The sequence below is a fragment of the Larus michahellis genome, chromosome 7 (genome assembly GCF_964199755.1).
Source record: "Larus michahellis chromosome 7, bLarMic1.1, whole genome shotgun sequence".
Lineage (NCBI taxonomy): Eukaryota > Metazoa > Chordata > Aves > Charadriiformes > Laridae > Larus > Larus michahellis.
Window position 1 is genome coordinate 26,797,802 of NC_133902.1, and position 13,425 is coordinate 26,811,226.

A 13,425-nucleotide genomic window follows, 5' to 3' on the forward strand; every position below is an offset into this window, starting at 1 on the left:
TCCGTGCCTATCAAAAAAACCCACAATATGCTTTTCTCACAGTTTGAAGTCTCCTATTATCTCATTTCCAAAAGTGCCAGGATTAAAATTAAGAATTTGACAGGTGAGATGAAAGAGCTCCTGGCAGAGGGCACACAACACTTCATGAACTATGATCTGGAATACACTGCATGGCCAGCATGAAAGCTCTTGAACAGGAGTGACCACTATCACAGGCAATCTTGTTTTAGCATTTTTAAATCATAATAATTCACAATGAGACATTTTCTTTTAACTTGAAAGGAATAATAAGGTCAATCGATTTATTCAAGTAGTATTTGGTAATACCACTGATGTCCTGAACAGATGAATCAGTTGCTCTTGTCCACTCTAGAATAAAAGATGACAATTTGCTCCTAACAGGAGGAAAGGCTATGAAGCACTTCCTAACAATAGCATAACTTAGCTACTTATAAACAGAGATAAACAGCAAAATTTATGATTGTATTTATCTGCATTTTATATAAAGTAGTTTTTAGCAAAAAAAAAAAAGAAAGAGCCACAAACATAACCTGTATTTTGTCAAGCCCAAACATACTTTAGGCTGGACTTAAGAGTCAGGGTGAAAAAAAAGGGAAAAAAAAAAAAAAGGAAAAAAGCAACACAAAAAGCTCACATTAATTATCTTTAAAAGGAAAGCACAGCCAAGTCCTCACCAGCTGCAAAATCGTAAATGGACACTGTGTATTTAGATCGGCTGAACCCTTCCTTCTTCAGGGTAACTACAGCACTCACTTTCCATGGCCTGGTCTGCTCTTGTCCATTTTAAAACATGTTGTTGGCTTGTCAACAGGAAGTTAAAAAGAAGGAGCAACAGCCCGAGCCTTACCCATGTACGCTGCCCAGTGAAGAGCTCTTCTGTCCTTTTTGTCAAAAGCATTGATGTTTGCCCCCTTGGCTAAGAGCAAGTTCACCATCTAGAAATAACAACAGCAAGTAAGCCAACCCTGTAGGTCACACACTCGATAACCCGTTCATCATTTCATCTTCATATTCCATAGTCATCATTCTAGCAATAAAGTTAGGATCTCAAAATCCTGCTTTTGAGTGATAAATTCGTGAACTACACAAATACTGTTCGAAGCTGTGTGCATTAATGACAAGGACTGGTGACGGTCACAAGTAACCAGAACAAGTTCTGTGTCCACAGATTTGGCTGAGAGCACGCAGGGCACTGCTACTCCAGTGTGCTTCAAACTGAGCTTGGCAAACAACCTGGAAGAGAAACAGGCCTGGAAGAGAAACATTGCTCTAAGTTAAGACCAATTTAAGGGGGTTTCTTGTGGATTGGGACAAGATTCCTCCAGACTGGTGAGGTAACAAATCCTAGTATCTGCCTGATCTTTCAACAAGGAGCGTCAATTTCTTAGCATGCCACAGTGATTTTCATTAAGTTCCCAGGTGCCTATGGCAGTGTGGATGGGCACCAGGCTGCTTTGCATATGACGCTGGCTCTTTAGATAGCATCACTAAGAGGTGAAAGGCTGCCTTCCCCATTGCCTATCATCCAACGTTAAAGGTAAGAAAAATCAGGAAAAAAGAGACAGAAAACTAAATGGAAAACACATTCAACAGCTGTCTTTTCCAGCAAAACATTCTAAAATCATAAATTACAGAGCAGCACAATCGTCGTCTTCTCATACACTGCTTTGCCACAGTAAAGAGATCAGCTAACAGCATATATTCAGTTAACGTTTCTGATACTTTCTGTCCAAAAGCTCAGGAGCTTGAGGTTCTGATGGTTAGACTCAAGCATTACTATCTTTTTCCTACAGTGCAGTATTTTAAAGGCTGAACATCATAACTGTTTTACAGGAATCACAATTCCTCTTCCTTCCTTTAATTATAGTACAGCTGATCAACATTTGCTGACAGAATCCTACTCTTTCACTCAAAGTTTTTATTCCATACCTAGATCTTCAGGTGTGGAATGGGCAAATGAGGATCCTTTCACCCAGATCTAAAGACACTAGCAAAACCCTTTACATACGGGCTTTATTTACAAGCGTGTTTTTTCATATAGAAGTAGTAATTAGACTAGAAGGGTTCGCTTGTGTAAGATAAGTAGAAAAAACAGAAGCACATTTTCCAGAAGACTAATTAGAAAAGCAGACTGACTGGATCTCACACAGCTGAACATTTCTTCAGTATGAAATGAATCCCCCAGTTTTCCTTTCTTTCCATTATGCTGCTCTTATTTTCACAGGCAGTCAAGCTCAAAAGAGCCAAGCACACACTTGAGCTGCCAGAGCCACTGGTGCAACCAGCTCTCCAAGTTTGCATGCACACTTGCATGCCGGCTTTCTACAAGTACTTTCCAGCCATTCTTTCATTTCTGCAGGTAGGAAACCTGGCACACAGTTTGGAAAACAGCTGAATGACAGGAATTGTGGGGGGAGGGGATATGGGGCTCCGTCTAGACCCAGCCACAGCAAGCCAACTGTTTGAACCAGGAAAATAAATCACAGAATCATAGAACAGTTTGAGTTGGAAAGGACCTTAAAGATCATCTAGTTCCACCCCCCCTGCCATGGGCAGGGACACCTCCCACTAGACCAGGCTGCTCAAAGCCCCATCCAGCCTGGCCTTGAACACCTCCAGGGATGGGGCATCCACAGCTTCCCTGGGCAACCTGTTCCAGTGCCTCACCACCCTCACAGTGAAGAATTTCTTCCTAATACCTAATCTAAATCTACCCTCTTCCAGTTTGAAACTGTTACCCCTCGTCCTATCATTACACTGCCTGATAAAGAGTCCCTCCCCATCCTTCCTGTAGGCCCCCTTCAGGTACCAGAAGGCTGCTGTAAGGTCTCCCCAGAGCCTTCTCTTCTCCAGGCTGAACAACCCCAGCTCTCTCAGCCTGTCTTCAAAGGAGAGGTGCTCCAGCCCTTGGATCATTTTTGCAGCCCTCCTCTGGACTCGCTTACGTTGGGGTCCCCAGAGCTGGATGCACTACTCCAGGTGGGGTCTCACAAGAGCAGGATCACCTCCCTCGACTATCAATTACACACGTAAACAACTCACCTCAATGTGGCCATTCAGAGCTGCATGGTGCAACGCTGTCCGCCCGCCGCGGTCAGAGACATTGACACTGCTCAGCATGGGGATGATGACTTCCGCACACTTCACTGCCTTGTTTGCAGCAGCCACGTGCAATGGTGTCTGCCAGTTCTTGTCCCGAGCATTGACATCGGCTGAGTGCTTAATCAATACTTGCACTGCTTCCTGCAACAGCAACAGTTATACACATAAACAAGCACTTTGAATAAATGCCCACGTTCCTGACAGCTTGGTGATATTACCTATCCATATTACTTACGCATAGCGGACATGGCCAGGAGGAGGGAAAGAGAACAACATTTATCTAAACAACCTCCCAGGTTAGAGAAATGGTATTGTTGATTCAAATGCCACCTTTCCTGTCATTTAGAGCAGTGTCCTCACAATCAAAATTTCCCAATTGGATTTTTAGGACGTGCAAAGCTGCCTATGCCCAACCTGTTCGGTTGATTAACCTTCAGTATCTCAGTCATCATAACTGTGCTCTCATTGAAGAGATGAATTTATTCATTTGAGCTCACTGTTACACAAATTATTTAAAAAATGAAAAGCATAGCAAATTGCTCTAAGTTTTATTTGTAAACAGGAAAAAGGAGAAAATAAAACAGAATATGTGAAAATAAAATTTTAGCTTTGCAAAAACATGAGAATCACAGCCAAGGGTTGATGCTGGTGTCCCCAAGTTAGCATTAGCATTCCTTCCCTCCCTGAGGGCTGAGCACAGGCCAAGAGCCTTCACTGCAACATCCATTCTGTCAGCCTGAGACCAAACAACATCTTTTAAGGTTAATTTTGTTGGTTAGAAGTGAATATTTCCCAGCGAGAAAACGTACTGTTCTCTCTTGAGAGACTGTCTCACTAGAGAATTCACAACCTGTTCTTTTCTGCCTCTACTCACGCATCTGCCCTTATGCAAGTCAAATGAAAAAAAAAAAAAAAAAGACTCTCTCAAAATTACATTTTGTTTCTTCTGCCTTTTTTTCCCCCCACAAAGAAACCGAAATACAAAGGAGCCACTGGGACACAGTAGCCTTGTCTGCGAATTACAACTCACAGCTGGTAAGTGGGAGAGTCCTGGTCCTACATAGTACCTTATTCTTTTTCACATAAACTGAAAAGTTTTCTGGTAAGCCCAGCCAAAATTTTATTAATGAATAACAAACACATACAGTGTGTTTAAATAGCACTTTTGTATCTAGAATGGCCCAGGAGAGTGCCTGCAGTCTGTATCAACAATACATCCATTACTAGGAGTTTTAGTTCTTTGTCCTCAACCGATCTCAGCAATTTCATTTTCCACAGCCATCTCACGAACTGTCCTCTAACAGATTTGTTCACTTAGTGACATTGCAACTCTTACAGCACCAGTAATGATATATCACTGTTGATGTCTCAATAGGATTTTCTTTTTTTAAATTACAGGCCTACTACTTTAAAAGTCATTTAAATGGAATTCACTGGAGACCTACCCAGCTGGGACATGAAGTCTGCAGGAAAATTCATGCACTTTGACTCTTAAGGAAGGAAGGAAGAAGTTAAAGGAGAATTTTTAGAAGTAAATAGTAAGGTCTGAAAAATCTAAGCTAAAATTAATTAGCCTTTTCAAAAAAAAATTTATACATTTTTGTTTACTTCTGCAAGTCTGCTGCTCTATCAGATTTGGGATTAAAGTGTTAAAAAACTTATGAAGAAGTTTTAATTTTATTGCTTTTGAGAGCATGAGCTTTTTATTAACATAATTTCTACACATGCATGAAGTCCACAGCTATGGTGTAAGCCTCTATATTCTGTGTCTCTAGCTATCCAAAGTTATCAGAGTGACATCTCTTCGCTTTTTCAAACCATGTAAGGCTGAAAGCGGATACATCCATTATCAGTCCTGCACAGACACATCTGAGGGTTGTTGGTTTGTAAATAAACATTTAAATCTCTAAAGCCCACTTGAAGAATCATTAAGACTTAAGTAAAAACGCGTTCATGCTTTTAATCAATCTATAAAAGGGTGCAAGAAGACAGCTTCTGAATCCTGTGAAAGCTTCATATTAAAAGATGAATAATAAAACTTTAAACATGTAGGTGATCATTCTAAAAGCAACTGTGCTCATGGGAACTTCAAAAAACACACCAAGTCCTACTGGTCAACTTCTGGACCATGAGTTCATCTCCTACTATTAACGTGAACTATGAATTCACCTACTGCTATCTACTACTATCATTATCAGTTTCATCCTGTTATACTGAAGCTGCACATTTGTTAGCTTGTGTAATGAAGTAAAAGCAGCACTGAAAGAGCCTCAAAACGCTGAATCTTGTTTCAAAATTATTACCAATAGTAGCTATTATCATATAAAAAAAAAAAAACAATGAAAAAAGACCAGGAGAAAAAACCTATGTGGTTTTTTTTTAAATACATGGCAGACCACAAAAAGGCATCAGAGGCTGGTGCCTTCCCCTGCTGCCACACTGCTGCACCTGGGTGCTTGCTTTGAGGTACCAGAACCGCCGGCACAATGGAAGACAGTTTCTCATTGTGCAATTGGCCTTCAGCTGACGAAGAGTTAAAGATGAGACACAAACCCACAGAAAGACATACATTTTCTGTTAGGACTGTCACGGACAATAAATATCATGTACTCTGACACATCCAAAAAAAAAAGAAACCAAGCACGCTGCAATTCCTGCATCAGAAAGATTGTGGCTGGTTTTTAAGGTTCAAGTCTGACCTTTGTTTTCCAACATGGCTTTTTGTATTTTGCCTCATTACAGCATTCATATTCTATCAGATATTCCTTTCAGAGGGTTTCAGCGGATGCCAGCAGCTGGGAAGCTCAGCCAGCAGCCAAACAATGCCCGAGTTCAGAAGCGAGCCCAGGATTCCTGCCTCCAGGCTTGGCAAGCGCTGGGACTGTTACGGAGGTGATTCAAGTCCATCAGTCTCTGGAAGACAGCCACCCTCTGTCTCTTTTACAACCCCTCCCCTCACCCCCAGCAGCCAATTCGGCCTGCAGTTGGGCTCACTGTTAACTGCGTATTAGGAGGATAAAAGTATACAGGGAGGTCCAAAATGGAAAGCCAAGAATAATGGTGCAGTTGAAAACACAGTCATGCCTCAGCTGCATTCCTGATAGTTACTGCTGCTCCTTTTTAAGATAGCAACGGAAGAAGTACAACATGATGCCAGAAGATTTCCAGTTGTCAAGTCGAAGAAATATGGGCTAACCCTCCTTTTTGCATGAATTAAATGTATTAACAGAAAACCTAATGGATGCCTTGAAATGCAATTAACCAAAACAAACTACGTGGTAATACGTGTTGGATCACATCCACATCCACTCCCTTCTGGCACACGCACAGCCTGCACACATCCATATGCATTTATTCCTCTTTATTTCACCACTTGAAGATGATGTGGCCACTGTAGACCACTGTGGATTCTATCCCACTTCAGTCCTGGTCACCCACTCCAGCTGACGGTTGCTCAATATGACTTGCTATGGAAACGTAAGGCATTTCGCAGGGCAAAAATCAACCACGTTATGGCTCAAAAGCAGCTATAACTAACACGTAAAAGCTGGCCTCCAGCTGCGATGCTGAAGGCCTTGCATACAGAAAATGCTTTCCCTGTTTGTGTCACCGTGCTATGTCCTACGGTTCTCAATGGTTTGATTTTCCCCTCAGCATGTAGTTTACGTGCAAAAGCAGAGTAATCAAATCTTACTCACTTCACTTCTTGAAGCAACTGCTCGATGGAGAGGAGTCAGCCACATATTGTCCTTGGCATTAACACGAGCGCCTGCAAACAAACAGCAGAGGTTACATCCATGCCTTGGGTGCCACAGCGAAAGCCTTGCCCAGCTGTTTCCTAGTAACAAGAGCTGAGCCGTATGTGGTACCCTCAGCGCTTCCCACGACTCGCTGGGCACCCTGTTCACCTTGGAAATGCATTTCCAGACCCTGGATAGATAGGAGCTGAAGCGTGATTCAGAAAGAAAGGAACTGGACAGGTCCGACTATTATCAGGAATAGCTTTGTTTACAGGACACAAGAGAAGCAAGATTTGTTGTAGGGGATTATGTATGTATGTACGTACATGTATGTCTATGTAGATGCATTTTTTTTAGTTCAACTGATACAGCTGGGGGGAAAAAGCAAGCCTTTGCTCAGACCTCTGCTGCTGTCTGCAGACATCATGAAGGGAACGAGCCCGAACAACCGTCTCTTGTTTCCAGCTCCACCAGGCAGACCACTAAAAGATGTAAATGCTTCCCTGCTTCACAAATCTTGCTGGGATGAAGAAAACAGGACTGGGAAATGCTCAGGTTGAGGAAGAAATTAGGCACTTAACTCCCTCAGCTTCTGTGGGTGTTATTCAGCAAACATCAGAAGAAGAGGGATGAAGGAGACTATCCGTTTGCCTTCTGTGCGGTTCAGCGTTGATGTGCACTCCGACAAAGAGGATGGGTTTGGGGTGGCTTGCCAGAATAAAGGACAAAGAAGGATATTTAACAACTACAGCGGTGCTGGCTGACTGCAGACAAAAAAAAAAAAAACAAAAAAAAAACCAAACAGGATCCTGTACATTTGTGTGATAAAACAGATTTGTTCGAAAGAAATATTAAAGCTATTCACCAATGTGATACCATCAAAAGGAAATCTAGTGAAAAGTACTAGAGAAACTAATTTTAAAAAGAGCTTAACCTGAAAATGTTGTACCTCTCAGGTCTGAGGTAGCAGTACTGGTCTGAGAAGACTGGCACATGCAGAAAAATTCGAGAGAAGCACAAGTGTCATGCACATAGCCTGGATGAGCCTCTAAACTTCACGAACAAAGGGATTCATAAGCTTCATTTTGCATCGTAACTTAAGTGCATACAAAAGCTCACAATTAATAAATCACACTCTCTGAATCAGAAGTACTTTCCGAGAGCCATTTCTCAAGAATATTAAGGTGCTTGCCTCTGAATCAGTGATTACTGGGAATTGTGCTAGATAATCAGAGAAGAAACAAGTTTTTTCATATTTCCACAAGTTGGGATATAATTTTTTGACTGCAAGAGAAAGAAAGCCACTTTCATAACTGCTGTAACAATTAGAGGTAATCCGCCGAACTCAAGAACTCAACTCAGAACCTAGTACCTGCTGGTACAACCTGCCCTCTGGAAAAACTCTTTAGAAAAGACAACAATTTCAAAGGGTTTTCTAATGAACCTGTCTAAGCAAGGAAGCTGTTAAGCTTCTTCTGTCTTCATGAGAAGGCCATTACGGTTGATGTAGGTTAGTATCCTGCCCTTTGCCTACACTGCCCTAGGCTCTAGAGACACTGAGGGCAACAACCCCATCCACCTGACAGGCAGGACTCCAAGGCACCTTACGTTGTTATACTGTTTTGGCCTGATAGAGGTCATGAGGATGCAAAACACCTAGATGACTTCCTAATGATTGGCACAAAATACCTCTTTTAGGGTTTAGAAATTTATTTTGTATTTGCCTTGGCTTTTTGCCGTATGTTCTTACCTAAGGTTTCTTTTGGCTTATTTCCACCCATTCAGTAACTCCTACAAGCAGATGGTTGCAAATCGGAAAGGCTAATGTGTGGAGTAGCAGAGTGTGACAAACATCATTCCTCAGTCTTGAACAACTCCAGTGGCATTGGTGAATATGAAGACGATTAGAAAACCTCGGGAAGTGTCTCCATCAGTAGCTATTCATGCCTTTCACTGATCCACTTACCCTTTGAGAAACTGGAATAGTTGCCAAGAAAACAGCTAAAGAAAATCATATAAGCAAAACAATACCAGTATAAATAAAATAACACACAGCATGCTATCAGCCTTTTCTTCCTCAGCTGCTTTCCACATCCCTTTACCTCTTTGTGCTTTGGAGCTCCTTTATGTGACAAAGTGAAATTGCTCTTACATATCTATTTCAACGCATCAGCCGAATGTGTTTGTGATTTCTGTTTTTAAAGCGCTGTGCAATTCAGCTGTTGCCTGTTACAGGAGCCGCTGTTGTCCATTTACTGAGGTGCACATTTTCTGAAGAGACATTTCAAAATGTTTCCCTCCATACTGCCCATTTCCTTCATCAAAATTCAGATTCCGGGTTCCCAGCAGTTCCTTGCCGGCAATGGTTAATGACAATGAAAAAACTTCACCAGCACTGATGCACTCCTTCAGGGACAGAAAATATCTGCCATTTTAAAGCAGATCAAGTGGAGGGCACCCGGGGAGCAACGCTCCTGTTTTCAAAGGTGTCCCCTACATTTCACGAATTTGAGCGTCCATCCTGTGACAGCCTGGGACAGCTCTTTGAAAGCACTGAGTAACACAGAAATCCAACTCTAAAGACTAAGTGCTCTACAACATGCTAATGCACCTAAAATGAACTGTGTCCAAAAATCAGAAGCTTAAGTTTTCAAGTCCATCCCACAACACTTCCTCAAAGTCATGCAGAAATTCAGAGTCCCTCTCTTCACTCTGGACCAAGTACCTTAACTCTGTTTCAATGCACTTCCTACAAGACTCCATGAATTAATCTGTGTATTTCTTGGGACAAAGAGGGCTGATAACACACTCAAATTGGTGTATATGATGTCCTTCATAGTACAATCTTCCTTGGAAAGATAAGCTGCTTTAAAGATTTCCCTTAAAATCCTTTCAGGTAGCCACAGCACCCACCCACACCACAAAATATCCACTTAAAAAAAACTCTCTCCAGAGAAAAGCCTTTTCTCAGCCCCATCCTCTGCACTCTGCCTTCGAGAGGGCTCGTACCCATGGGCCTGAAGGAAAGACTCGGCTGTTGGATTTGCTCTGCGAGGCTGAAGTAGACAACATAACATATAACATTACGGATAAAATCAACAGAGAGGAAACTTTCTGTAATCCACTCTTCTTTAATATGGCTCTTTTGTAATCTTTGCCATCTTTCACTCTCAAATATTTCTGCCAAAAGAGGAAATAAATCTGAAATTGCCTCTGTTCTCCGAGATCTGAAATAAACAACTCAATGCTGGCTTTTGGGAATAAAGTTAACATCTCTTTATCCTAACCAAAGTACAATTTTCCACCCAGCACATCTGCCAAATCCACAGGTCTCCAATAAATCTAGATTCTTCAGTCTAACTCTCTGAAATTAGGGATGGTCAACTCTACTCTTTAGCCTATTAATGACATCATTAACGTGCACCTTTCCAATTCCTGCTCTGAGACACAGCAACGGACACCCAAAAATACAGGGAATGTCCCATGTCCCGCCCCACCGCGACACACAGTACAAAGCAAAGATCAGCACGAATAGTGCTAGATGTGAACACGTGAACCGAAGAGCCTGGGAACACCTACATGGCAGAAACAGGAGGTTAGGCAGGATCTCCTCAGAGGCAAGTCCAAGTCACTTGCCTGGGGATCCCATCAGGTGAGAGCACACAGGTCCTGGGTCACTCATTAAGGTGAGAGGACATAGCCCTGGGACATCCTCCAAACTTTCACCCAAAGGGGATACTCTTAATCCCCAAGGACAGGAGTCTCAAAGCCATGAGAAAGGCAGAGAGAAGGCTGCCTCTCCAACCCGCCTATTCTTTAGCCTGCCATAAAAGAGGAAGCCTTGAATGTGTGTTTAGGTTACACAGCGCCTTCCCCTGCTGCCTACACAACAGGGATGGCCCAGAACCTGCTGTGCATGTGACAATCTTGCTTCCAAATCTGTGTGGCAGAGCTTACCAGGAACCCTTCCAAAGCATGCTGGGCTTTGTTCCTTTCCTCTGCTATTGTGCGTTTTATGAAGGATGGATGTCAATATTGCATGCGCACCCCCAGTGCATAAACTTCTTGCCAAGAAGCTCAGAGCCTTCTGAAATAGTAAGGGATGATAATATTGCCAAGATCGCAAGCTTCCGGGTAGGGAACAAGGGGTGAAGGCCTGAACTCAAACATAATGCTCTTGGGCACCAGCTCAAAGCCCAGGAAGGGGAGAGACACCAGCACAAATGCAAATGGAGCCTGTATTTGCCCAGGCAGTTCTTCTTGCACATCCATGACTCTGTCATCATACAGAGATTCATTTACGTGAGATGGTTTACCCTGGTCCTTCTCCTTCTTGACAGAAAGGAGGTGAAGGAGAAGTGCTCAAAACTCCATGCTTTCACGTAGCCTAGAAAAACAAACCCACACAGCACATTTCCCCAGTTCGAAACATATGATTATGGATCAGACCTTTGAGCTGGTGTAAATGTACCTAGCTCTGACTTCTAATGGGCCGGGATGATTCATACCCATTGAGGGATCTGGCACTCTCTCTCCTGTATCAATTCCAAACAGACTCCATTTCAGTGGCTACCTAGAAAGCCATTTCTGGTCTGTCTCCAACCACCCGGGCAGAAGTTTTATTCATTAGACGCTACGTTCATTTGTGTTGCCACCAGTTCATGGGCCACGAACCTCAGAATGTGCACACCTCATTTAATTTCTCTCCTGAGCCCTGTACAAAATGCGATGGGTTGCTACTCCTCCTAATTTCTGCTCATTCTGAGAATATTATTGTTTAATGCCAACAGCAAATATTTTTGTGCTCTCTCTCTGTGAAAATACCCTCTCATTTTAAGTCAGACAACAGATGTTTTCCGCTTATGTAACTGAATTTTATGATCGGATTAATCTTTTATGAAACACTTATACTAATACAGTTTACTGAATGAAGAGGTGAAGCAAAGGGAAGATGCTGCTCTTGTCTTTGGAGCCTAGCTCACGGAAAGATCACAATAACAAAGAGGTGTTTATAGTAACTTATAAATTTGCTCCTCCAAACCTCATAAAACTCCAGACTTGCTCCTGGATGCAAGTACTGATGCTCACCATGAGTAATGATACTTCAGAGATTAAAGGACAGTGAACAGGTAGAACATGCAACAGAAGATTAACGTTGATTCATGCTGAGCTATTTGGGAAAGATCCACACAGTTCCTGCAGACTGAACCCCAGCACAGTCCCACTGACATGACGTCCAATTTTTAAAAGCCCACACTATAAGCTTTTCACACTCATTTGGATATATAAAAAAACCCTGAGATATATCACCTGCATTTTATCTGTTGCCCAGACAAACACTATAGCCCGTGGATGACCATTTGGCAGCGAGGTGCTGGGACTAAGCATCCCAGAAGAACACAAGAAAGTCTCCTTCCCTCATTAGGAACATGACAGAAAACAAGGAATGTTTTCGAGACATTTCTTGATGATGTTAGGATTCAGGGCAGAAATGGGCAGAACAGTTTCACCTTTCCCTTTATGTGGATATTGCCTGTGTTGTTACTTGCAAAACTTGAAAAAAAGGCATTGCTCCTGCAATCTTCTGACGCCACAATGGAACAACAGTATGTGACAATCAACACACACAGCAAGAACACATGCACAGACGAAGCGTATTAACTCTTATCTCCCAGCGAAGAAAAGCATACTGAAAACCCACCCAAGCATAACCTGCCAGCGGAGGAATGTTCATTTAAATTGTTCTGCTGGCATCAGGGTTAGAGCAGAAAGATCTGAGGTATGACGTATGTCCAACTAGTTAGCCTCATTAAGGAATTAGATAACTCAAAATGCTCACAAAAACGTACAGAGGAAACACATAGCTACAGCAAACTGAATTCTCATTTTCTGCCTTCTCCAGGTGTGGTTAGCCCGGTAATCCAAAAAAATACGTCTGTGTGGTCTGCACGCGCCCATTAGCAGCCTGATCTAACTCTAAAATTGGCTGGTGCTCCAAGCAGGGGACTGGATCAGGTAACCTCTAGAAATCCCTTCCAGCCTGAATTATTCTAGGATTTAAGGTTGGAAATTAGAAGGTGCCTCATAATCACAGGATTAATAGTTCTGAAATAACTTTCTTAAAAAAGCATGCAACTCATTTGAAGAGGCAATCTAATAATTTGTGAAACCAATCATACAGCAAGATTGCTTGTAAAGTGTTAGATGTTTGTACCATAAGGTTCCTTTCAATCTCACATTCTTAAACCACTGTAAGCTTTACCCTTAGAGTTCTCCAGTTTAGAAAAACACTGCCTTTAAAATCTGCAAGCATATCTAGGAGTTTGCGATGAATTATGTGTACTTCTTGAGAGACATCTGCTTCATGCTTTGTTCTGACATATTTTGATCATGTTTTTTGTCACTACAACAGTTTGGAAATATTTTTTTATTTTTTCTCACAGTGCTTCTGAAAAGGTAGGTTAGCATTATATTCCTACTTTGAGCTGGGAAAAAAAAATCCAGGGAAAGTTATATTAGCATAGTCAGCATAAGGGATTAAAATGGTTCTTAGTCCAATGTT

At 42.1% G+C, this 13,425-nt stretch overlaps 1 protein-coding gene across 20 annotated transcripts in view; it reads right to left on the reverse strand.

Moving 5' to 3' along the window:
- Positions 1 to 13,425, reverse strand: part of ANKRD44 (ankyrin repeat domain 44) — a 144,997-nt gene that overhangs the window by 56,643 nt on the left and 74,929 nt on the right. For all 20 annotated transcript variants that reach the window (XR_012588262.1, XM_074594300.1, XM_074594298.1 and 17 more), the window contains exons 4-6: positions 6,822 to 6,892; positions 3,064 to 3,264; positions 869 to 956 (exon numbers count right to left, since the gene is read on the reverse strand). Coding sequence is in view for 19 of the 20 variants with exons in the window: in XM_074594300.1 (XP_074450401.1) it covers positions 869 to 956; positions 3,064 to 3,264; positions 6,822 to 6,892 (360 nt within the window). In the remaining variant the exon portion in view is untranslated. The remainder of the gene's footprint in view (positions 1 to 868; positions 957 to 3,063; positions 3,265 to 6,821; positions 6,893 to 13,425) is intronic.